Source organism: Tiliqua scincoides, chromosome 5 (assembly GCF_035046505.1).
Source record: "Tiliqua scincoides isolate rTilSci1 chromosome 5, rTilSci1.hap2, whole genome shotgun sequence".
Classification (NCBI taxonomy): domain Eukaryota; kingdom Metazoa; phylum Chordata; class Lepidosauria; order Squamata; family Scincidae; genus Tiliqua; species Tiliqua scincoides.
Window position 1 is genome coordinate 10,694,503 of NC_089825.1, and position 26,593 is coordinate 10,721,095.

Here is a 26,593-nt window from a genome sequence, read left to right on the forward strand (position 1 = left end):
TCAGGATTGGGCTCTGAGATAAGTAAGTAAATAAATAAGACTATCATTTCTCCAACATTCTACTAGCGTCCCAGAGCCCCCATGGGCTCCACACTGCTTTTTGGAATCAACCCACGGTGCTGGTTTTGTCTTTTAACTTAAGACACAGATTCTTCTCTTCAGTATATTTGTGATCTCCATTACAGGCCAACACTATCTTCCAGAAGCAAAGTTTATGTTGAATTTCAGCAGCTGTGATGAAACTGTTTTGGATGGGCTTGTAACACTCATGTTTAACTTGATTTTAACTGGGTCTGTATAAATAGATGTAGTGTCACCTTAGAAAGCTTAGAAAGATTGAGACAGACCAGGAATAGAAAAATACATACAAACTGACTGAGTTATGCAGTGAGTGTACCTGATGCTTCCCTATGCAATAAAAACTTCATACATGATGTAGAGAATGTGGTTCTTCATTATTTTCAAACGAGAACGATATAACAAGTCTTACCTCACTCTCATCCTGGACATCTTCATATCCACAAACAGTGAAGATATCTGGGAATATCTCTGACCAGCCACGACGAGTACAATTTTTACTGATATTTCCTAAAAACAACGAAACTTATGTGATCTGTAAACATCTGGCAATTTTTCTCCAGCAAAGTCTTTTAATTAAGGCCTAGAAACCATTCGTTAAAGTCAGAGGACTCTGATTTCAAATGATCTAAACTGTGTCATAGAAAAGTCCACCATCCATCCATCATATTGACCTAGATGTTTTTAGTTCAGAGAAGTAACAAACCTATTAAAACTGACAAATGCTTACTTCAGGTAATTGTGCGCCATTCATTAGCAACAGCCCACGGGATCTGCAAGGTATATCACTAGGCTATGGCTCCATTCACTTCTTGCTTTAGAGAAGACTAATTTGTTATTATAAATGTGCTTGATGGGGAAGTAATCAGAATAAAATTACTTCCATAAAACCCTCTCATTACTCAACGTTATTATTTAAGGTGATATTGTATGATCTATGGCAGGGTTATTATAGCTAGCCAGAGAGATAAATGTACTTTTGATGCACAGCAAGTTTGCCCATAATGCATTTTTAGAATTCTGGTCCAGTTCTAGGAGGAGAGGTAGGAATGAAGGCAAGTTCTAGAATAAAAACTGAAATGGAGGGCTTTCCTATTATTCTTTCAGATTGGGGAAGAAAATCCCTTTGAACTTAAAATATGCAAACAGCCCATTCCACTGCAACTCCCCAGGCATCAATGCAGTGGAACCGACAGGCTCCACAGAATCCCATGGTGAGGTTCTGGCCTTGGCAGGTCTCCTCAGGATAGCAGGCCTCCCAACGTTTGTTGTCTTGCCCTGGGGTATGCCCCTGATGGCCTGATGGGTCACTTGGCCCCACACCAGCTCTATAGCTGGTACAAGTCCTGGGAAGGGGATCAGGCCCAGGAAGAAGGTCAAAATTCAGCATGCATTGCTACTGCCCAACACTCCCAGCACTCTCCCTGCTATGAGTGTTGGGAGAGTTAGGACAGAAAAAAGAAAATATCTCTTTACCCAGAGTGTAGTTAGTCTGTGAAACTCCCTGCCACAGGATGTAGTGATGGCATCTGGTCTAGATGCCTTTAAAAGGGGATTGGACAAATTTCTGGAGGAAAAGTCCATCACAGGTTGCAAGCCACGGTGTAATGTGCAACTTCTTGATTTTAGAAGTGGGCTACCTCACAATGCCAAATGCAAGGGAGGGCACCAGGATGTAGGTCTCTTGTTGTTTTGTGTGCTTCCTGAGGCATCTGGTGGGCCACTGTGAGACACAGGAAGCTGGACTAGATGGGCCTTTGGCCTGATCCAGTGGGGTTCTTCTTATGTTCTTATGCTGAACATGCCCCCTCCTGGCCCTGATCCACCCTTCTCCCCACTCCCATCACCACTGTTCTGCCTACCCCCTTCACCATTCTCCCCCCCCCCGCCCTGTTCCACCCTATCTGTTCTGGTAGGTTTTCCGCAATCCACCATCCCATTGGAGGCCACTCTGGCATCCCCACCAGGAGCCCAACAGCACACGCCACCAGAAGCTGCTTTGCAACTTTGTAATGTAGTACCTCTGCAAGAACCTCAGAAGGTATGCCCTGGGGTAATCCTAATTTGCAGGTTAGGCTCTTCACCTCTACACAATCTACTAGCCAGCTATTTGTGGTCAGGTAGGTGCTTGAAAATTCCCCCCAACCAGTCCTGTTTGTACAATCCCAAGCAGGTCACAAATACAGGAGTTTTAGTGAGCTCCTCACAAGCCAGCATCCGTGACTGGTGGACCTTGTTTGACTTGGAGCGTCACACGTTGTAAAGACATGCTATAATAACGCAATAATTTCTGAGAACTTCAAAGCAAGACCATATAGAAAATCCAAAGCCTGTCAGTTGCACCTTTGCAGCAAAACAGACATGCAGGTAACCAGGACAAGAAAGAGCTTTAACCATACTGAAACAGATCTCAAAAACATCAACATAAACATTCCATAAGCTCTGCACGTTACTAAATTCACAATAAACTTTGCATGAGTAATATCATTTCTATGCTTCTTGCTGCTGTTTTCATATTATAGAAGGGCTCTTTTCCTTAAAAAACAAAACATAGCTTTAGCTATATATAATGAACGTGAAATACCTGGTTTGCTGAAAAAACTGCTAAAAAGTTTTGGACAAGGGACCGTCACTGTTTCTCCAATTTCTGCAGGGTGCCAGCAAGTCAGGTTATCCCAGAACCCAGCACATCCTGGAAAAATAAGTAGAAAACATAGAAGCTGAATTCACTTTAGTGAAATTAAATCATTCCAGAGTGAAAATTGAGCAACTAGGGGTACCATGTAGCGGGCACAGGGTGATAGTCCTCCCTGTTCAGTGTACTAGATCGGTGTTTCTCAACCTGTGGTACAGGTACCACCAGTGGTACTTGAGGTGGTGTATGGTGGTACTCATGGGACCCCTGAACACTTGCTGCCCAGCAGCAAGACCAGGAATGCAACACAACAAACAGTAGTAGGAGGTTCCAAAGCATGGTTTTCCATGCTTGAAAAAGCCCTGGCCTCGCAACCCAGAAGTAACTGACAATGATGTCACCACCAGTTACTTCTGGTGTTACTTCAAATAGATAGACCATGTGAAGTGGCACAGCAGAGTACAAACCAAGAAACACCGTTTTAGACCACATGCAAACAGTTTTCCAAAAGCACCTATATTAGTTATTACGAGTAATAAAAAGAATCTACAACAAATGCTCTTCACTCACAACAGGAGAGGAAACTGAATGCTTTCCACATGTGCTGCCTCCGACGTATTCTCGGCATCACCTGACAGGACAAAGTTCCAAACAACACAGTCCTGGAACGTGCTGGAATCCCTAGCATGTATGCACTACTGAAACAGAGACACCTGCATTGGCTCGGTCATGTCGTGAGAATGGATGATGGCCGGATCCCAAAGGATCTCCTCTATGGAGAACTCGTGCATGGAAAGCGCCCTACAGGTAGACCACAGCTGCGATACAAGGACATCTGCAAGAGGGATCTGAAGGCCTTAGGAGTGGATCTCAACAAGTGGGAAACCCTGGCCTCTGAGCGGCCCGCTTGGAGGCAGGCTGTGCAACATGGCCTTTCCCAATTTGAAGAGACACTTGGACAACAGTCTGAGGCTAAGAGGCAAAGAAGGAAGGGCCATAGCCAGGGAGACAGACCAGGGACAGACTGCACTTGCTCCCAGTGTGGAAGGGATTGTCACTCCCGAATCGGCCTTTTCAGCCACACTAGACGCTGTTCCAGAACCACCTTTCAGAGCGCGATACCATAGTCTTTCGAGACTGAAGGTTGCCAACTACAACAAATGCTCGTAAATTGAGCATCGTAAAACACACCTTCCTCCTCCTTTCAATCCTGCAATATATTCAAAATCAAGTTTCTGAGCTTTGGTGTGAATCTTCTCCCCAGCCACAAATGGCCCCTTATGCCAAAGGCTGAGCAGATGGGACTGTGAGAAGGAAAAGAAGGAAGCAGATCAGAAGGCAGTAATAATAGTATTTATACAGCACTTTCAGATTGCGAAAAACACTTCACACGCAACAGCCCTCTAAGATAAGCAACAGCCCCATCCTATGCATGTCTCCTCAGATGCAAGTCCCATTGAGTTCAATGGAACACTTCTAGGTAAGTGTGCACTAGATTGCACCCTATATATTATTATTCCCATATTGTTGCTGGGGAGCAAAGGCTGAGAGGGAGTGACTGGCCCAAGGCCACTTGGTGAGTGCATGGCAGAGGTGAAATTCAAAGCTCAGAGGTCCCAATTTGCAGCTCCGTCCCTTACAGAGCAATCCCATGTATGTCTCCTCAGAAATAAAATGGCCAATATTATAATTCCATTCTACAAATTGATGGTAAGGCCATATTGGGGGTATTGCGGACAGTTATGGTTGCCACTTCTTGAAAAGGATATAGTGGAAATGGAAAAAGTGCAGAAGAGAGTGATCAGAATGATTGGGCTGGGTACCTCCCTTACAATGAAATGCTACAGCATTTGGGACTCTAGAAAAAAGGTGCCTGAAGGGGGACATGATTGAGACATATATAATTATGCATGGGACGGATACAGGGATGTTCTTTTCCCTCTCACACAACACCAGAACCAGGGAACATCCACTAAAATTGAGTGTTCGGAGAGTTAGGACAGACAAAAGAAAATATTTTCTTGCAGTGTGTCACTAATCTGTGCAACCCCTTGCCACAGGATGTGGTGATGGCATCTGGCCTAGATGCATTTAAAAGGAGATTGAACAGATTTCTGGAAGAAAAGTCCATCAAGGGTTGCAAGTTAGGATGGGTATGTGCAACCTCCTGATTTTAGAAGTAGGTTACTTCAGAATGCCAGATGCAAAGGAGTTGCACAAAGATGCAGGTCTCTTGCTGTTTTGTGTGCTCCCTGAGGCATCTGGTGGGCCACTGTGAGACGCAGGAAGCTGGACTAGATGGGCCTTTGGGCTGATCCAAGTGGAACTCTTCTGGGTTCAATGGGACTTATATCTAGGTAACTGTGCAAAAGATTGCAGTGTTCCTTCATGAGATGCAGTGGAGCGGACAGGGAAGGCTACAAGATGTAAATGGGTACTGAACTGTTCCCTCTAATGAGAGCTGCCAGACAGTATTCTTCACCATGACAGACTATCGCATGCAATCAAATCCAGGCTCATCTCCTACAGGACTTCTACATTTGCAATGCAAGCAGGAATTCATCTTTTCATGAGTACACTAATTAACTGGATACTTTGTTAATCAGCTTTTTTTGCATAAGATATCTGTTTACAAGGGTAATCATACAAGCAACATAATTGTTATACAATTACTTTATCTGTTTGCTGATTTTTTTTAATAGAATAAAAACAGCAAAATTAAATGAACAATTTTCATCTTTGGAATCCCATTAAAAAGAGCCTACCAAGAGGAAAATGTAACTTACAAATTATTCAGGAATGCATTTGACACCTCCCCAAATACTGTAGCGTGTGCGGCATGTTTATAAATATTTTTCATTTCTTACTAGCATCTCTGTTCCAATGCATTTTTGGCCTTCCTTTCTAGAGGACCGAGGAGCAACTCGTTTTCACAGGTGCATTCACAAAATACAGTGTGTGATGTTGGAGAGTTGTGTAGATGGGAGGAATAGCACAAACCCAGTTCTAACCACACAAGTAATAGCAAGTCTCATGTGTTTGGGGCCTTCTGGGAATTATTCTAGAAGATGTAGCATTTTCTGACCATACAAATGAATAGCTTGCAAAATTTATTAATTTTAATGGGCCAAATCATTTCATACCAACTTCCTGGTCAGGCCACTCTACTCCTGAATGCTCCAGCTCCCTCTGCATCAGTATTTCTTTGGCTGCTAATGCCACTACTGTTCCAACTACCTGACCATGTTTGATCCAACAGCTTGCACACACACCCCCATACCTTCTTCTTCCATAATCAACGGTGAGTGCAATCCTTACCAACTTTCCAGCACTGGCATAGTTGTGACAGTGGGGCATGTGCTGCATCCTGCAGTTGGGGGGCAATCACGGAGACCCCCTCAAGCTAAGGTAATGTTTGTTCTCTTACCTTGGAGTTGCATTGCCCTTACCCCGGTGCTGGAAAGTTGGTTAGGATTGCGCCCAGTCTCTCTCCAACTCCTTTGCTTGCCTTTGACTACAGGATTGACCTGAGCCTTGAACTAGATTCTTGAGTATACTTCCACCTGCTGGCTTGATTTTTAAGAAAAGCAAAAAGGAGGAAGAGAAATAACTATTCTGAACGACAGAAGCTATAGTCAGGAAGAGAAAAAAAAGACTTTTTTTTTTTAGAGTCCCTTTATTGAGACTCTTTATTATTATTTCTTCCTTAGAAAACCCATAAAAAGCACAGCACATTATTATATCCTGCCTCCACTTGGGAAGGGGTAATTGAAGATGAAGCAAATAGAACATAAATGTTGTCCCAATCCAGCACGGGACAAGAGTCAGACACTGAAACAGTTGTCTACACTTGCAGTGACTGTAGATACAAATGTGCTCCTGATGTACGGTGACAACTGCGTCATCATGTTCATCTGGAATCCATTAAAATGGTTGGTGCTGTCCTTTGAGTACAAATTCACATAGCCATCCCTTACCACTACATGCTGTACATTCACTATGCACGATGAATGCTGAATTAGGTCTGGTGCAATGGATTTTAAGTGGACCTCTTAGTGATGTTTAGCTAAGCATGAATTTATAGCATAGAATAAAATAGCATTAAATATGAACATTTCACTTTTGTCTCTTTCCATTCACTTCTTTTGGGAAAGGAATATTTTCAAAGAAATTGTTGTTGTGTTTTATTTGAAAAGGTATAAATCATTGCAGAATATGCCAGGACCTGAAATTTTTTTAAAAAACATTTTTATACCACCCTTCCCCTAAGAAGGTCAGAGTGGTGAACAAACTGTCTTCTCTCCTTTTGTCCTCACAACAACCCTGTGAGGTAGATGAGGCTGAGACACAGTGACTGGCCCAAGAATGGTTGGCAACCTTCAGTCTCAAAAGACTATGGTATAAGCCTACAGCACATGGTATTCTCAGATGGTCTCCCATCCAAGTACTAACCAGGCCTGACCCTGCTTAGCTTCTGAGATCAGATGAGATCAGGCATGTGCAGGGTAACAGTTGCTCAGGAAGCTTCATGACTAAGTGGGGATTTGAACCTGTATCTTCCAACAGGTGCAACTCCCCAAACCACTACACCATCTTGGCTCAGCAGGTAGCATGCAGGTACATACAGCAGATCGCTATGGATCAACATACGTAGAGACTCTGCTGACAGCCCAAATATAGATTTTTACAGATAAGTTAATCCATCCTACACAGACTTTACAAGCTTCACCTATTTACGCTACACAAAGTATCAAAAATGTACTGTATATTTTGAGGCTTATGCTTAAGAAAAGCGAAAGCAACTTCAGAGTTATACTTATAGAAATTAGAAAGTTGAGAAGACAGGCTACCTGTACTATGTTCCATAAATATAATTTAGGATGCAGGAATAAAGGTCCTTGTGTTGCTGTCAGCATCAGGCATCAAAGGCTGACGCAACGCGCAGCCAATGATAATTCTGTGAAATCTGTTGCATTTGTTATACCCTCACTTAACAGTGATTGGGGATAGTGGGGTTATGCTTGTTAAATATGTGAAAGAAACGTTGACAGAAAACAAAGATAATTAGGAATGCAATTATTCTCCTTGGGTCCCTGTCCCCTCTTGCAACATCCCGTTTTAATTATAATGAAAAGAAGTCTTTCCAGGCCAATGGTGTTTCTTGCTAAGCATCAGTGACTTGGCATTTGGATGCAATTAACAAAATATCCCTTTCAGAAGAATGATCAATTTGGGAGAATGCTTATGGCATTGTGGGGGTTTGGGGTCCTGCTCACCCCCCCCAACCGTATTCCTTGATCAACCTCTTTTAGGTCCTACACTCACATGTCATGCTCGTTGAAGGTCCTGAAGCCTTCAAATGCTACTCTCCTGGAAGGAAGCTCCAGAAAGAAGGGGGGAACTGAACACTTTTTGTCTCTGGTGCATCAGATCAGGTAATGGAAGGGAGGGGTTATGTTGTACCCTGTTCTTCCTCCTCCATCATAGGATGGGTTCTCTGGTTACCTTCCCTCCATGTTCTCAGCCCCACGTCCTCTCTTACCTGTCTCATCCTGGGCACTAGTCAAGGGTTTCTAAACTCTCCTGGTACCTGGAGTACCTACTTGGTCCCCTCCCTCTTATATTCAAATCAGGCACCCCCACTGGAGAACAGAGGTGTTTGAGTTGGAAACTGTGAATGGACAGCTCTTTCAGCTCCACCTCCTGTTGAGAAGAGAGGAAGTCTATATCCCTTTGAAGCAGATTAAGTGTGAAGGGTACTGGATATACTTGGAGTTGTGCCTGCACAGCAGGGGAAAAACTTGAGAAACATGGCAGCTATCTTGCTTTAAATGTTTTTCTGAGGTGATGTGGCTTATGGATCTGCTGGGAAAAAGAGAAAGGAAGCTCTTTTTCACTCCCTTCCAACCACACCAGAGTTCTAAGGTCCAAGTGAAGACATCCAGATACAGTTTTCTTATTATTGACATTTCCATCCTGCTCTAATTCAAAGGAGTTCAGGGTCAAGCATAAAATTCTCTCCCTACTCCATTGTAGGCTAGGTTGAAAGATAGTAATTGGCCCTGGTCATCCAGGGAGCCAAGAAGAATTTGAACATGGGTTTTTCCCAGTCCTAGTACAACACAGTCATCATCACACTACATTTCTGTTACACTGTATATTTAGTGCTGGCTCACCTTTATTTGATTTTGTCAAGTGCCCCACTACATTTTATCATAAGCAAGTATCATCTTTGTTCTCAAAAGATTTTTTTTTCTCCATTTTTTTCCCATTTCCAAGAAATCAGTCACTGAACTGCCGGAGAAAAAAAATTTTCCTGGCCATGTGATCATCTTTTTCCCTAAAAGCATTATATGCTGCACCATTCAACAAGACACTAAATTACTAAGAAATTCTTGAATTGTCTCAGCCAGGCAAGATAAATCTGTTTCTTGGTTTCTAAGCCGGGTTGAGGCTAAGCTACAGCAAGTCAAAGGAAGGCGAAGATTTTGAACAAAACAAGGGCCAAACACAGTGAAGGAACTTATGGGAGACAGGTGTTTGCAACTTATCACTTTCAGTCTGAAGACACTTGCCCCAATCCAGTGAGACCCTTTACAGTTGCAATCCTAAACAAACTTAACAGGAAATGTTCCACTGAACTCCATGGGGCTTATTTCTGAGTTGACTTGCATAGGATTAAGCTGTCAGTGTCTTCAAATCTGTACCACATCAGAAGATGTTTCTGAAACACTTCCCATTGTCAAGGAGACTTGCCAAACAGTAGAAGCAAGTGCCTATTAAGATAATTAACTCCTGCACCAGTTGCAAATCTTCCTAGCTCCTTCTCCAAATCATCAGCTGCTGCCTTTAATTTTTCTCTCCCATTATTGGTGCACACCAATTTGGTTTCTTGTTTGAGATTGCTTTATATTATCTGTTCTGAGTTCTGCATTAACTAACTGGTTTCTCTTAATGAAAAGTGCTCTGCAGTGAAATGTGATTTGCTAGAAGAATTCCATGCTGTTAAATCAGATTCTTATTGCAGAAGAAAACTTGGTTGGTTTCATTATTTATAGTCAACATCAATAGATGTATACGTCCTATTCACAGAGAGAAAGAACAGGATTCACAATGACTGAAAAGATTTAGCTAATCCTTTTGCTCAGATGAGTCATTGAAATTCACCACAGCTTTGAATGGGACTTATTCTGAGGCACAACATGGAATCCTCCAACTTCTAAGCAACTTCATAATTTGCCTTGACTAATACCTTCCAAAATGAATCTCTGATTGTTATGCCCTTCTTTATTCTTTCAAAGGGATGAGTCCAAATGCACTCCCCATGTCATGACCCCATTTGCAGGGAGAGAAATAGAGGGCGGATTTGGGCAGTTTTGGGGGTGGGTGAGACAGAGCTTCACTGCTCATCTAGGTGGCTAGCAGCCACCATTTTATGTCTCATAAGATCTGTGGGAATGACACTACACTATCACATAGCATCAGTTTGAAGGGATTTCTGGGAAATAAGAATAGCAGCCAGTAGCCACCTCCCAAAGTGCTACCACCATTTTGAAATGGATTGTGATAGCAAAAAGAAAAAAAAAAATAAGTGGATGGTTGTGGGTTCAGGGTAAATTCCCCTTCCCCATTTTGAGTTGGCGGTTTATTCCAATTATTTATTTTTAAATATTTATATTGTGCCTTTCCAACCCAGAGGACAGCCCAAGGCAGGGTTCAAAGGGATAGATAAAAACCAAATTCCAACAATAAAATACCACATTATACAATAAAAACAACCATCCCAAAAAGAGAAAGAAAACAAACTGTCCATTTCTGGACTTGTCCCAGTATCTCGGGGACTCCAGCTGTCCCATCACATCTCTGTTAGGGGAGTAGCCACTGGCACCATATGGCCAACACATGGCTGTTCATCCAGTCCTCCAGGTGTCCCCAGGGCTATCAAGGCACAGGGTTGGCTGCTTTTTGCAGGATGAGGGCCTCCTTAGTGTGGAGCAGGGGTGTCCAAAATTCTTGGCAGTAGGGCCACATCATCTCTCTGACACTGTGTTGGGGGCCAGGAAAAAATTAATTTATATTTCAAATTTGAATAAATTTACATAAATGAATATATTAGAGATGGAACTTACATGAATGAATGAAGGTCTTGCAATAGCTTAAGGCCTATAAAAGTCCTTGCACAAAGCAAGGCCAGCCTTTCCTTTGCTGCTGCTGTTTGCATCACAGATGTGAAACAGCAAGCAATGGAGGGATCCCGCAGCTCATGCAAGAGGTCGAACAGTTGCCCTCATGCTGAAAGCAGTTGCGTTAGGCCAGCACAAGCTCCAGTAAATCTCCAGAGGGCCAGAGGCTCATTGGAGACTGGGAACTCTCCGCAGGCTGGATTGGAAGTCCTTGAGGGCCACAAGTGGTCCCCAGGCCAGGGTTTGGGCACCCCTGGTCTGGAGTGATGCTGGCCCTTTAACTCCAGGGCTGGAGCAGGTAAAGCTTAGGGTGGGGATGGGAGAGAAACAGCGAAGAGCCAAGGCTTCATAAATCACTCAGGGTTGGTGGTGGTGAAAGGTCTCTGGACAGGCAAGCCCAGGGAAGGAGTGAGAGGGATGAAGCATCCCCCTCCCCACTACTGAACTCTGAGGCCTGGTTGGGGGATCCCTGTTGTTGGGCCAGCAACCTCCCCTTTGTTCTTCCCCTCTTTCCCCGAGGCCAAGAAGGACTCGGACACCTTGTGGAGTGCACTCCTCCCGCAGCATCCCAGGTGGAAGATGGAGAAACTTACACAAACTATAAGAATGTTGTTACTGGAGAACTTTTGCCTTTGCTCCACTTCTCTGTAGGGGTACCACCGAGTTGACACCAGGTGAATGTTTAAACCAGTCATTTTCAACCTTTTCCATCTCACGGCATACTGGCAAGGCACTAAAATGGTCAAGGCACACCATCGGTCTTTGACAATTGACAAGGCACACTGTGCTGTCGATAGGGGGCTCACATTCCCCCCAGTGGCCCTACTAATAAATGACCCTCTCCCAAATTCCTGCAGCACACCTGGGAACCATTTGCAGCACACCAATGTGCCACGGCACAGTGGTTGAAAATGGCTGGTTTAAACAGTAGCTTGATGGGAAGATGAGTCAGTGACAATGATTATCTCCATCTTTCAAAAAGCTTCATTTGCTGATTTCTGCACATCAAGCTGATGTCAAAGGCAGCAGAACAGCCCAGTCTCCTACCAACCTTTATTCTCTGTCTTCTAAGAAAAGTGTTCTAGTGGATCCAAACAGCAACAGAGACAAAGCATTGCCACAAGAGAAGCTGAAATATCTTTTGAACCTCTCTTACGCTATTATATTAATATCTGATCCCTTTTTTGTGGATGAGAAAGTATAGGGGAGAGATTCTAGAATGTATCCCTGCATTGTGGCCAAATTCGTTTTATATTTGTATCGCAAATACAGTTGGAGCAAAAGCTGCTTGAAGTCTTGTGCTTGCAGAACATTTCATTCAGGCTTGTTAGGTTCCTAAAGGTTCTGGGTTTTTACTTTTTTTATCCTGGGGGGCTTCTGAAAGTCACCCATATCTGCAACACTATCAGTGACCTTTTGAACATGATCTCTGCACATTGAATTCCAGCTTACTTTAGTCCAAAAGCAAATGCAGTCTCACTTTACCTTTGCTTTGAAACAGACTCCCATATAACACAAATGCTTGCGTCCAGAATTTTAAATGTGAAAATATCTCATTTGCTCTGAGCTTTCTAGTTCTGGGTGACCAAAGTAGCTATAAAAGCCTGGTTTTCTGCAAACTAATTTTCCAGGCCTTCATGGAATGCAATCCATGAAGGTTAAATGAAAGGCATGTACACATACTGTAAATGAACTCTGCCCCAGGCCTCACAATTTTGTGTTTACAAATGTGTTCCAATATTCACCCCATAAGAATTTGGAAAAGTTAAATGACAACTAGTCTCCTAAGGTCATTTTTCTAGATGTTTTTAAAATCAAAGTAAGGGATTGAATGCAAATCCCCTGAAACTCTCTACCATCTGCACCACAAAAAAGGATCCTTTGGAGAGTTCCCCCTCCCTGGTTGAGATGGGCAAGTTTCAGGAATAATTTTCAGATTATGATTATCTAGGGGAGAACATTTGTCATTAAGGTGAGCTCAATGAGTAATGCCAACCTGCCCTGCCAATTGGGCTAAGAGGCACCTTTTAATTGATGGCTTTCTTATATTTAGTTGGGGGGAGAACAGTCGCCCCTATTCCCCCCCCCCGCCCTGCATGGGATCCCTTCCAGTGGTTGTTTGCTGGTGTCGCTAGCATTCTTTGTTTTGGTATTAACCAATTTCTGCCCAGCCCATAGGTGTACACTTTTGATCCCTGTTGCGTATATGCTACATTGGGCAGAAATGGCTTTTAAACTAATACCATAATTTGGTATAATAATAATAATGACAATAATAAATATAAAGATTTGTAAATTGTAGTCCAATGCCTCAGGTAGAAAAAGACTAAAACTGTACAAATCATTTTTGGTATTCTAGGCCCAGTACCAAAAGTCTTTGAAAAACACAAGAGATGTAAAGTAAATCGCTACACCCCAACAACAGAAAGCAGTTTTACTTGGAACAGCACACACATCACAAAAATATCTGTGAAAATTCCAGGCTTGAGTTCAAGAGCTACATTGCTACAGACTCATTCTGTGGCCTTGGGCAAGTCACTCTCAGTCTCTATAACACAGGAATCAGGATGCCAGATTTTTGGCATAGTGTCTGTGCATTAGAAGGTCTGATGGCACTGTGAGAGAATGTAGCATTTGCATCCTCTGCTCTGTTCATTTGCCACCTCTCCAGAACAGTGCCCTCTCATCTACTGCAAGGTGACAACCAGTGGGGTGGGGCACAGCTGAGTAAAAAAAACTGGGGAAGGAACAGCAACATCCTTTAGTGCAACCGTGGCACATTTAAAAGTATATACTTTGGGTGTGTGTACACATATATACACAAAATTGTAGTTTCACGTTTCATTTTTTTTTCTTGCTATCCCAGACATTTTATAGATATGTATCCAATTTTTTAAATTATGTCTTCATACTATTTATACTTGCTGAAGAAGTTGGACACTTTGCAATGGCTTCAGTAACAGTATGAACATCCAAGTCATTGTGTGTTTCTAATTTTTCCGCAATTTTCCTGAATAAAAACTGAAAAAACTTCTGAAAAATAAAAACTGAAAATGTGGCATTTATCAATACCCCAAACTATCCTCCCCCCCCCCCACTCCTGCCAAACTGCCAACCCCTGTTTCCTTCTGACAGTATTTCCTTGCAATGTGTGTACTAAGTCAGCCTTTGGATGACTTTGTTGAACAAAAATAACTGACTATGTAAATATGGTCTGAAATATTAAAGAAAACTTCATTGAAACAAGTGATGTTACTGAAATTCTTGTGACCTATCTTGGAAATAAGAGCCTTGAGGGCTTGTATACTTGCCTCAAATATGTAGAAAGTATTACAACCCATTACCCTTTCCTAGATCATCCACCAAGCCCCCAAATCATCTTCCACCCATGCACAATCCTTCTCCTTGTATTGCAGTGCTAGCACAGTGCCACACAGCAAATCACATGCAAGAACACTTTGGTAATGTAATTTCCCAAAGGGCTACTGCAGATCAACGTCAGGCAGAAGCCAGTCGAATGCCTCTGGGCAAGCGCCAGACAGAGGAATAGTGAGTAGGGGCATGGGGGAGGCATTCTGGGGTGGAGAAAGGGCAGGGGAAAGTGGGACAGGGCGAGGGAGTGGGGTAGGCGGGAGGGCGGGACCAGTGGAGCCTTTCCAGCCTGACACAGGGCTGCTCTAATCTGTGCCAGCTAAATAGCCAGCGCAGAGTTGAGTAGTCCCATTGTGGGGCCTCTTCCCTTACCAGGGGGAAGAGACGACGCCAGGAGCCATGGCAGAGATGAGGAGACCAAGATGTGGGTAGCTGTGTCCACCGGGTGCAGCAGTGGCCATTTCAATGCCACTGCAGTGCTGGCCAGCATAGGATTGGGCTCCCACTCAACTACATGGGCAGATTCTCTTTTCAACCACTGTATGACACCTATGCAAGAACCTAGCAGGCAATTCACTCCGTGTACATTATTTCAGGCCAGGCTTCCTTTTCTAGTTGATTTTGGGCCAAAACTGTCATTAGCAACGTGACCCAGAAGAATCCAAACACACACACCACACACATAAATAAAGCTTTAAAAAAAAAAATCTGGCAGCACAAATTATGCAGATTTTGAAAAATGAGTAAATCTTTGGCTCAAATGGATGCATAATTCACACCAGTGGTAAAGGACAGGAGAATAAATTACTTCTTTTGCTCCAATGCTATGTCTCTGGGTTTGTCCCAAAGATGAAGGGCAAAGGTCCATACTTCCCTCACTTGTGGAAAATTTCTGAAACACATTGCAAAAAGGATTGTTTTCCTTCTTGCCCACACACACACACACACACACACACACACACACACACACACACACACACACACACACAAGCATGTTCTGTTTTATTGGGTTTTTCATTAACAGAGTCCTTTCAAACTCTATAAAGTTTCAGGGTCTATAAAATCCATTTAGTTCTTGCATACATAAAAGGACTGTCAATATATGAACTGATCATGATGGAATTTGTGAGGCTGTCTTCTGTGGCATCACATCATTTGCAGTGGTGTAGCTGGAACTAGTGTCACCCTAGGGCACACCTTCCAGTGCTTCCCCCTGACCTGGGCCACCCCCTTACCTATACCCCTCCAAACATGACCGAAGCTGTGCTCTGGTCACATCTGGAGCATGTTCTGAGGCTTCTGAAATGCCTTGGAACGTCACTTCCAGTTTTTCAGGCAAAATCATAAGTAATGTTTTAAGGGCTTTAGAAGGCCTTAGGAAGGGAATCCACATGCAGCCAACGTGGACCTCAAAAGCCTTCTAAGGCTTTAAAATGTCACTTCGAGTTTTGTCCGAAGACCAAAAGTGACATTCTAAGGCCTTCCAGAGGCCTTAGAAGACCTTCTGAGGCCTGGGGAGGCAATGTGCAACATCCCTGGGTCTCAGAACACCCTCTGGTCAACACTCTCCAGATGGAACTGGAATGCAGCGTTGGTTGCATTCTGAGCATGCGTGGGAGCTATTGCAAATGAGAGGGGCAGGGCCCTGGCAGAGGGGGCACTGCTGCCCCCCACAAAGTACCACTTGGGGACACAGCATCCCTGTGATCCCCCTCCCCAGCTACATAACTGATCATTGGTTTATCTAGCTCATTATTGTCCACCTTGACTGGCCACAGCTCTCCAGTGACTTTTCCATGCCACCAGGAAGTGCCAGAAATTGAACTGCAGGCCTTCTGCCTGCAAAGCAGGGGTCTATCCCTAAGTTGTCAGCCAATCTGCTGCTGACTAATGCCTCCCCACAGATGAAATTCAACAATTGCATCACACAGCCAAAGAGACATATGGTGTGACCTATAGAAGCATATGGACTGTATCACTTCACTGTGGAAATGTGTGCATGGGAAGTGGCACGTTGGAATGCTTCTACATTTAACTTTCTATAAAAAGAACACATTTGGGACTGAGGGGGTCACAGCCCTCCTCCTACTTTCCTAGCATTTCCACTATTCTCTGAAAATGCTCAGTGACGCAATTCTTCTACCCTGCTGTAATCAGAAATGCTTTCAAGCCAACTCATGCCACATTCTGTTTCTGCTTCAAACCTTTTATTAATTGTTACTTCCTTAAGATCTGGTTAATTTCATTTTTTTTTTAAATACAGAGACAATCCAGATTTCACCTCCCCCCCCTCCACATTCCAAGACATCTCATTTTATGTCATTCCTTTTGGTCTAGAGATATCTGCTTAAAAATAGAAGCTTTGAAGCTGTATTGTTAGGCTTGCACAGCTGAATATGAGAAGTGGAGAGCATCTCAATTAAGGTCCCAGAACCAAGAATTCCCTATTGAAATATCCAGCTAAATCACGGGTCCTACGTACGGCCTCTCTCCCCTCAGAACCCACTCCAAAATGAAATGCAAAAGGGAAGAAAATATAAAAATAATCTTTTCTAAACCATTTTGGTTAATTAATAAACTGAACCATACAAGCATTTTTTTAAATAAAGGAAAGAAGAGTTCTTCTGGCTCATATTTCTGATGAAGCACTATATGCCACAACAAGGTTGGCCAAACCAGAGACTTTGCCCACTGTTACCCAGTCAGTACTTTATTTCCTTTCTGTTTAATAAGCCATTTCTGCCCAACGTTGCATATATGCAACAGATATTAAATGTGTACACCTGTGGGCCAAGCAAAAATGGTTAAAGGCAGGTAGGAAATATGCCTTTATGGCAGGGGTCCCCAGACTCCTTACCTTGGCGACCCATTGTGTCATCTGTCATGGATCCAAGACCTGCCAAGGCCAGGATGCTGCAGAGTAAAATGGTGAATGACAACAGATGTTGCTTCTGGGTCGTGCATGCACAACTTGGAAACAACTTCTGGGTCATCTGCCATCTTACCATGCAGCATCCTGGTCTTGGCAGACCTCCAACTTACCAGTAATCGAGTTGCAGCCCGCATTTTGGGAACAGATACTGTATACGCATGGCCTTAGTGCTGAGCCTCTGCCAGGAGAGAATGGGCTGGACCAATAAAATGACTGTTTGTTGGACTGATGGCAAGAGGGCTCAGATCCACAGGCCAAGAAGGTCAAACTTTCTAAGTAATCACCCTCTTAATTGAGCTAACTAAGTAATCAACCTCTTAATTGAGTTAACAGAGCCCTGTAAGCCCCAAATTCAAATGAATACCCAGTCAGCTCTCAGCCTTCTGATCAATTCAAATTGTGATATAATCCTTAACAGACAAAGATCCCTTCCCATAATTAAAAAACAAATCTGAGGAAGGGCTCTTTTAAACTTCTAATTCACAGCATCCTGCCTACGATAATTTAATACGTTGCTACTAATTGGTTTTCCTTTTTGTTGACAGAGGCGTATTTATTTTTCTGTTTTAAACCCCTCCATATATTTATTGCCTTGCTGCTAAGATTGAAAGATCACTTATTTACTCTGTGAGCAGATGGCCTTGGTTGAGGTGCCTACCTGTGGAAAATGCCACACTTCAGTGTTTGCTTTCTGATAATCTTCCGTTCCACTTGCATTTAAAGTCAGTGTAAAAATTATCTTTAAAAAGTGAAGCAAAAAGGAGTGGAAACTGTTGCTTCCAACAGTTGCCTCTCCAGTATGTTGGTGTCCCATAACATATTCAGTTTTTCTAATGCAGTTTGAATTTTGAGAAGGATATGGCAATATCTCTGAACACTGGGAATCTGTTCCTGAAAAGCTGAGCACTCTTTGAAACAGATGACAGGAGGCGTCACTGAAGGAAACTGGGGTTGAGTGACCAGGCTCTGCTGTTCCCGTTGGCTATAGCAGCTGTCAATCAACCCATTACGAAGCATGCTGTCGCAAAACAAGGCTACGGGAAATTGCATTATCAGAGTTATAATAATGTGCCTGCTCACATGTGCACCAAGACTGAAGGGCAAACTCACATTGCAAGCAAATGTCCAATGTTCCTTTTAAAAATGAGTTAAGAAAATTGCTCCAGGAGGAACTACCAAAAGAGGGGTTGCTGTAGAGGGAGAGATGGCTAGGTGCCTCCCTTGCTGTTTCTCTATCCCTAGATGCTCCCTTACAAAGTAGGTTTTTCTGTAACATTTTTAAAAGGCTGTAGGGATGCTGCTAGACGCATGTAGCCTGTCTGGGATGGATGAGATGGTCATAGATAGGGGAATGTTCATATATTTGGCTCCTAAAGGGCTTTATAGGTTATCCCCAGTACTTTGAATTATGTTAAGAAACATACATGTAGCCAATGTACATTATTTAAGAGGCACATCAGCATGGGCCTGCCATGGTCCCTGGCTATGAATTTCCATAGTATACCCCATGGAGTTGCTACTTCTATTAGAAGATATAATGAATTAAAAATTGAATGTATTAGTAGAATGATTGTGCATGAGTGACCTTTGGCTTGCTTGCTTAGCTTAATAGGAAAGCTGAGGGAGGCATGAGGTCTGGTGACCAAAGAGATGAGTTGACAAAAGCATGCCATGGAAAAGAAGAATTTGCAGGGATGGCTAAGCAGATAACAATGAATGAAAAGTTCATATCATAATGACATCAGAAGGACTGTATATTTAAGAGGCAGACTCAACTTGGCTGAAGAGCAGCATAGCAAGATCAAAGGCAACATGTCAACCACCAGAACATCAATCTCTGAAGGACTTGCTACCAATCCAGGAAGGAATGCTATTGGCATATCAGCCTAAGGGCGCAATCCTAACCCCTTATGTCAGTGCTTTCCAGCACTGGCATAGTGGTGCCAGTGGGACATGTGCTGCATCCTGCAGTTGGGTGTCACACACGGAGGCCTCCTCAAAGTAAGGAGAAAGCACTGGAAAGCACTGACATAAGGGGTTAGGATTGCGCCCTAAATTAGTTCTGCTCCAGCCAAAGCCACCACCTCAAAATCCAAATTCAGGGATGAGGTCAGGATACCCCCAAACTATAAATGTAATTGTTCAAGGAGAATGTAATGTCAAGCTGACAATCCAAGTCCTGGGTTGCAGTTCCCCACACTAATAGTATCTCTCTCCAAATTTAGTCCAGATTTAAGTTTTATTTTGTCAGTCCTCATCCACTCCGTCTCCGACTTCAGGAACTGATGCAGCCTTTCTTCCTTGACCAATGAATAAAATAACAGAGAAAGTTGGGTGTCATTCATATATTGGTAACACCCAACCCCAAATTCCTGGATTAACTTCTCTAACAGTTCCACACAGAAGTTAAAAATCACAGGGGAAAAGATGGAAGCAATAGCCAAGGCGCTGAACAAGAGTCTCCCAGCACAGCCTGCTGGAAACGACCCTCCAAACTTTTGGTTTAGCCAACCAAACTTTACTGATTTCAACTCCATAGAAAGAAAAGGAATTTGAACCCCAAAGACCTGAACTGAATTGAGTTAGATAACCGCCCTCACCTGCTGACTCCCTAATAGTCCCCATTCTTCTGTCTAGTCTTGAATTGCTTCCTGGCTCTTTACATTTAGGAAGGACAAGAAGGCTGCGGAAGTGGGGAAAATGCACATTTGACCAGATGCTGTAACTTAGGGGAAACAAAGACAGACATTCAAATGTGTGGTGGGAAGGGTGCAAAGCAATTCTATTATGTTTGCACTGTGTTCAATGAAGCTTCACTCCCAGGTACATGTGCACCAGATTTCAACCAAACAGCATTTCAAAGCATTTGTTTTTAGGTCAGAGAATATGTGTTCAAACCATTTCTACTACACCTAGAAATATCTGTCTCTTTTTAACTCTCATTTCCTAAGCGTGTATCAGCCTTGGAGAGCTTTCTCATTCTTTGTATGTAGTGCTGCCTTGTTCTTTCACTCAGATTTCCTGCAACATAGCAAGAGGAGCATAGGGACATTGCAATGATTAAAGCCCTATTGGTGTTGCACTGAACTATATTTCCTGTCCCTTGTGGCTTCCTCCCTATTCCCTGGAGGGGCAAGAATGTGGGGCTGGGAGTTGGAGGAGCACAGTGCACGGAGATGTAAATGGGACAAGGAAGAGTACAGCACAGAAAAGGGTGAGCAGCCACCTTCCTAGAAATGCTGTTGTACAAATCTATGGTAAGGCCACACCTGGAGTACTGTGTCCAGTTCTGGTTGCCGCATCTCAAAAAAGACATAGTGGAAATGGAAAAGGTGCAAAAGAGAGCGACTAAGATGATTACGGGGCTGGGGCACCTTCCTTATGAGGAAAGGCTACGGCGTTTGGGCCTCTTCAGCCTAGAAAAGAGACGCCTGAGGGGGGACATGATTGAGACATACAAAATTATGCACGGGATGGACAGAATGGATAGGGAGATGCTCTTTACACTCTCACATAACACCAGAACCAGGGGACATCCACTCAAATTGAGTGTTGGGAGAGTTAGAACAGACAAAAGAAAATATTTCTTTACTCAGCGTGTGGTCGGTCTGTGGAACTCCTTGCCAAAGGATGTGGTGCTGGCGTCTAGCCTGGATGCCTTTAAAAGGGGTTTGGACAAGTTTCTGGAGGAAAAATCCATTACGGGGTACAAGCCATGATGTGTATGCGCAACCTCCTGATTTTAGAAATGGGTTATGTCAGAATTCCAGATGCAAGGGAGGGCACCAGGATGAGGTCTCTTGTTATCTTGTGTGCTCCCTGGGGCATTTGGTGGGCCGCTGTGAGATACAGGAAGCTGGACTAGATGGGCCTATGGCCTGATCCAGTGGGGCTGTTCTTATGTTCTTAATTTGGTTTGAAAAATGCTTGAATGTGAAGCAAGTGGGGCTGGGCTAAGCTAGCTCTGCCGGTTCTACCAGTCTGGCATTAGCTCCTGGAAAGTCCTGGGGCCACACCCTGTGCTGGACTTCCCCATGATGTATGAGAAATGGAAATGTTCCCCAAAAGGGGATGGGTTTTTTTTTTAAAGAATAAAGAAGGAGATCTCCAAAGTAAGGTGCTGTCTCTTCACAGTGTGAGCCCCCTCCCCATCAGAATTTAAGGGGAAGTTCTGTATTTGTCCATCAAAGGTAAAAGGTAGTGAACCTCTATTGTTTTCCCAGTAGCACTGAAGGAGGAGTGCCCAGGCGGAGGCTGGAGAAAACAACCACAAAGCGATTCCTTTGTCGTCACCTCCCCTCTCCCACCCTCCTTAGATGGGCTTTGCCAGTGTGCCCTGTATCATCACAGGGGCCTCTGAAGAAGCCCAGTTGTAAATGGGGAGGGAAGAAGATGGCAGCAGTGGAGACAATCACTCATCTGATCTGCTATCACACTCTGGAGGATTTCAAGGGGCAGTTGGGGTCTCTACAGCCAGTGCCTGGAACCAGGCATGGGGTCTCGTTACACCTGAAGATTTAAGGTAAAGTGTCAAACAAGGCACTGTTGATATGGCAGCTTTAAGGGAGGGCTCTCACAAACCACAATCTTGTACGCCAAGCAATGAGTAATCCAGTAGCATACATGCACATGCGAGCCATTATCGAATATCTATGTTGATACCATTGGCATCTGGTGCTCCTGCCAAAGAGAAGGAATACCTCAGAGCCAGTGAGTGAAAAGCTGCCTTCCTCCTAGGTGGAGCGCCAGACTCTACCTCTATCACACCTGGTCAGTCCTGCCCTCAGCAATTCTTCAACCCAGAGGTATTGAACAAGTGGCTGCTTATAAAAACAGTGTCCTTTGGATGGCGGTTGGGACTGGTTACATACTATGAGTTAGACAGGTTTGTTTATATGCATTTGTGCTCTATAATATTTCACTTTTATATTTTCTGTGGTCCAATTCTGGGCCAAAACCAGACCAAGCAACAGCACTGACACAGCCTCTCCTGCAGTGGCGTAGCTAGAGGGTACAAAGCACTACATTTTTGCATTTTTGCACTACATTTTGCATCCCCATGGCATGCAAGCAGCCCTCCCCCTCCCCTTTGGAGCCAGGTGTACACCTCCACTTTGCTCCCACCACCTAGAGTGGCTCCAAAGGGGAGGGGGAGGGGCCACTTGCACGCTGCAGTGAGATGTCCTGCAAAACTTAATGCTTTCCACCTCCTCTAGCTACACCACTGCTCAGCTGCATGCTATAGGCCAGCTGAAAACCAGGCAGCAGTGGAGTGGGAAGTAAATAACTTTTATGCTTACCTACTCCATCACTTCCTGGTTCACAATGGGCCTACTTGGATCTAAACCAGCTGGCGTAAATCCGAATAGGTCCAAGAGAGTATTTCAGGCCCAGACTGAGGGGATAGGATGTTGATTCTTGCACCCAAACTGGCCCAAACCCTGCCTCAACTTTCCCATTAACTGCCCCCTCTGACACCTTACCTGCATTGGTGGAGTGTCTGGGCGGTTCTGGTGCATGTACAGAGCTTCTAGCAATTTGTGTTGGTGACTCCAAAGCATGCAACATAACTTGCAACACTGCAGTGGGACCTAAGGCAGCAAATCGCAAGATCTGCTTCTGCAAGCCTTTGCTAGAATTGGGCTGGTAGCCTCTCTTATCCCCCTAAAAACCCATTTAATTATTTAGATTGCAGGTTCCTCAGTGACAGGGATATCTGCATTTGGGAAAACTGATGCAGACCAGTCTGAGCCCACAGGATGGAACAAAACATAAATCTACCAACTAATAAAAAAGGGGGGGGGAACCTGCAGTTATTTTATTACCTTTGAAATCCACCTTTTTTGCTTTCTTTAGAAGAGCCATACACTTTACTTCCTCTTCATGGAGCTCCAGATGAAACCTGCATTCTGGATGAATACCATTTACCTGTTAAACGAATAGAAGACTAGTCTTAAAAAGAAGGCAACTATCCATTACAGTTCCAAACATTTTACATTTTTAACAATAATACTGAACATTTATACATTGCTCTACTGTTCAAAGTGTTTCACATACATTCCTCAATAGACCTGCAAGGTAGACTTGGTTTATTTATTAGTCCCACATTACAGAACGGTCTAACATCTGGCCAGGCTGACAGGTTCCCATTTTGAAAGACCCAGAACTCCATTTTGGACAGTCACCAAAGCTAGTCTGTTTTATGGGTATTTTGTATCTGCCAAACCCAGGAAGGGTCTGTGAAACGTCTTCCATGATCAGATCTGTCCAGGAAATATGATTTTCTGCTGACCATCCCTATACTTTCTCCATGGAAATACTAATAAATTAATTTCACAGGCCAATGCACATTTTGCTTCCTTAAACGTTACACCAATTCCTGGGTATATTTGGGGTGCCGATTCCAAAAATGGCACCCGTTTTGCCCTATCACGTCTAGTTTTGGAGACACAGCAAAGCCTCATTAGTGAATGGTTCAAGCAGCTTCCTCATGAGGATGCCTACACCATGGCTCCCTCATGAGGAACTGCTTGAACCATTCACTAAAGAGGTTACACTATATCTCCAAAACTAGACGTGATAGGGCAAAACGGGTGCCATTTTTGGAATCGGCACCCCAAATTTATATCAAACCACCACAAAGTTTGGGAAAAACGTTTCTGACCTTCAATTTTGTAGGCCTATGTTATTAGACAGAAACTAGATACCTTTTCTGACCTTCAATTTTGTAGGCCTGTGTTATTAGACAGAAACTAGAGTAGAACCAGTTTCTACTCCTATGAAGAACGAAAACCCCCTTCTGCATACGCTTTCCATTTTGGCTTTTTACAAGCCTGCCCCTTGGCATCTTGTGAGATATTGATTGGGACATGTCACCAAGGAGGTGTACCAACCTGGAAGGTTTTAGAGGTTTTTTTTAAAAAACAGGCAGATCTGTCTCTGGCTCCCTTTCGTATTCATTCTACCAGATATTTGCACAAAGCAGACATGGGGCTGGTTTCCAATGATATTTTAAATTGTCCAACCATTTGTGTGTTCGCCATGTGTGTATATCCTAGCCCTTTGCCCAGTTGTGTCATTAGGGTTTGTGTCACCTGGTGCAGGAGGCCAGCACGTCACACCCTGATGGACCTCCTTCCATGCAGTGGGCGGGGCAATGCCTCAGGCAGTGGGCGTGGTGATGCACCATTGCCCCATCACACTGGTTCCTTGGCTATAACTTTTGATAGAACAGAGATATTTCAGTGTTATTTGTTTCATTGCACTCTGCATGAAATTCCGCACTGAATGACATATAACACGATGGTATTATTCAAAAGTTCCAAGATTTAAAATTTTTTGGCCAGTAGCAGTGTCACCACCCATCATTTTCTAAGGGGTAGTTTATCCTACTAGTTCATGAACTTGTACCTCCTTCATCACATGGGACCAACTGGACGAACCAGAGCAGAATCTGAACCTGCCCAAGCCTGGATAAATCTGTTCCAAGTTAGGGGTGACCTCGGAGTGCCATTTGGAATTCTTTCTAATGGTCTGAAAATAACCATTTGAGGTGATATTTTACATGAGAAGTTGAGGCATCCTTGAAAGTTTGTCTTAAGTCACAAGTGATAACTTGTTATGTGTGTGGTTGTATTTTAATGGGGAACCATCCAATGAAGGCCACTCTCAGGTAAGAATGTAAAGAACTGCTGCCACAGGGTGCTGTTCTAAGCACACTTACCTGGGAATAAGTCCCATCTTAACCACTATTGCTAAATACATTTATAGCACATCAGAATCTGCAAAGTGGGACTTAACAGTGCTCACAATGTTCACAAACAGTGCAGGTGAAATGTCAAAATCATGTTCCTTTGAACAAAGAAAGAACTGTCCTTGATTCTTGTCATGAACATGACGGAGTGAACAATGTAATTCCAGACGACAATTACTAGACATTCTGGTGTATTTGACAATGCTAACTAGGTGGCTTGCAGCTTTTCAGTGTAGCATATAAAATAATTATAAAAAGGACAAGAATACTCTTGTTAATAAGGGTGAAAATGTCCAGTTGTGGAGTGGAGAAGCAGACCTTTTCACTCATGAGAAGAATCACAGGGCACGGATCTTAATGCGATAGAGCTGTTGGCATCCTTCAGTCTCGGAAGACTATGGTATCACACTCTGAATGGTGGTTCTGGAACAGAGTATCCTCTCCAGTGCGGAAAGCCTGGGTAAAGTAGATATGGAGGATAGACTGTTTCCCATGCAGCAAATCCCCCCTCTCCACGTTGCTGAAATGTTCCAATGGAAAAACAGAGGCCAATACAGTTGGTTGGTTCCAGCGGCATTGCAGGAGTTGCCAGAATGTGACCGTGTTCAGCCATGAACTGCCTCAGGGACTCCGGCTCCGGATTTTGCCTCGAGGTTGACTCCTGAAGCCTTTTCCATAACTGGATGTAGCCACAAGGCAGTGGAGGTTTGGGATCAGAGTTTTCCTTCTCTCAGATGAGCTGCCTTCCCAGATTAACGAGTCCCATCTACCCGGTGGCTGTTTAGTCGCCTCTTATGACAAGTACAGCCAAACTGAGGGCCTATTCTTAACCCCAGCCCCCAGGGGATAAGATAACCCCAGGGGTTAATGCAATAACATTTTATTCAATTGTACATTCCTTTCACAGTGGATCAATGATTTTCTAGAACTCACAATATTTCAGCACTTAACGCTAAATATTTCCAATGGAAAATTGATTGCAATAGCAAAGCCAAGCTATTAGTCCATATTAATTCAACTTCTGTATTACAATACCAAAGGAGTGCCTCATTTACTCCCAAAACTGCTCCTGCAGCTGGGATTAACACTTTGTTGTAACTGGCACTGCTCCTGGGCCTTTAACACCAGATTAAGCATTTCTTGGCATGGAAAGAAAGGAGAGAAAAAAAGCTTACAACCCAGGCCTTTCACTGATGGAACAAATGTTTTGTCAGCAGGAGGCCTACTCTATTGGAACAGCAGATGCAGTGGCAATGCATGCAATGGGGCCACCAGTACAAAAGGCTGGCAACGTCACATGCATGTCACGTGCACGGTTGGAAGAGGTGAGTTGGTGCAGAGGGTGAAAGGAGGGCGGGGAGGAGAGGGGCTGTAATGGGACAGAGAGGGGCTCAGACAGAAACGAAGGGGCAGGGATCAGGGCTGTTCTGGTGGGGACAGCAGGAGATAGTTATCAGTGGCAATGGGGCTGCCAATATGCTATGCCTCCCCCACCTGGCCTTGCCACACCTCCCTGCACCCACTGAGACTTGGACCAGCCAAAGAGCTGGCGCAGGTCTGAGTAGACCCATAGGGTTATGGTGTCCAAGGCAGACTTTCTCTCTGGGAACAAAGTTGGAGCAACCTGCGCAACTCCCAGT

At 43.8% G+C, this 26,593-nt stretch overlaps 1 protein-coding gene and 1 pseudogene across 1 annotated transcript in view; both read right to left on the bottom strand.

The window, feature by feature from the left end:
* Positions 1–26,593, bottom strand: part of VIPR2 (vasoactive intestinal peptide receptor 2) — a 61,176-nt gene that overhangs the window by 25,016 nt on the left and 9,567 nt on the right. The window contains exons 2-4 of the mRNA XM_066627120.1: positions 23,026–23,128; positions 2,663–2,770; positions 491–588 (exon numbers count right to left, since the gene is read on the bottom strand). Coding sequence (XP_066483217.1) covers positions 491–588; positions 2,663–2,770; positions 23,026–23,128 — 309 coding nt within the window. The remainder of the gene's footprint in view (positions 1–490; positions 589–2,662; positions 2,771–23,025; positions 23,129–26,593) is intronic.
* Positions 7,117–7,235, bottom strand: LOC136655143 (5S ribosomal RNA; annotated as a pseudogene).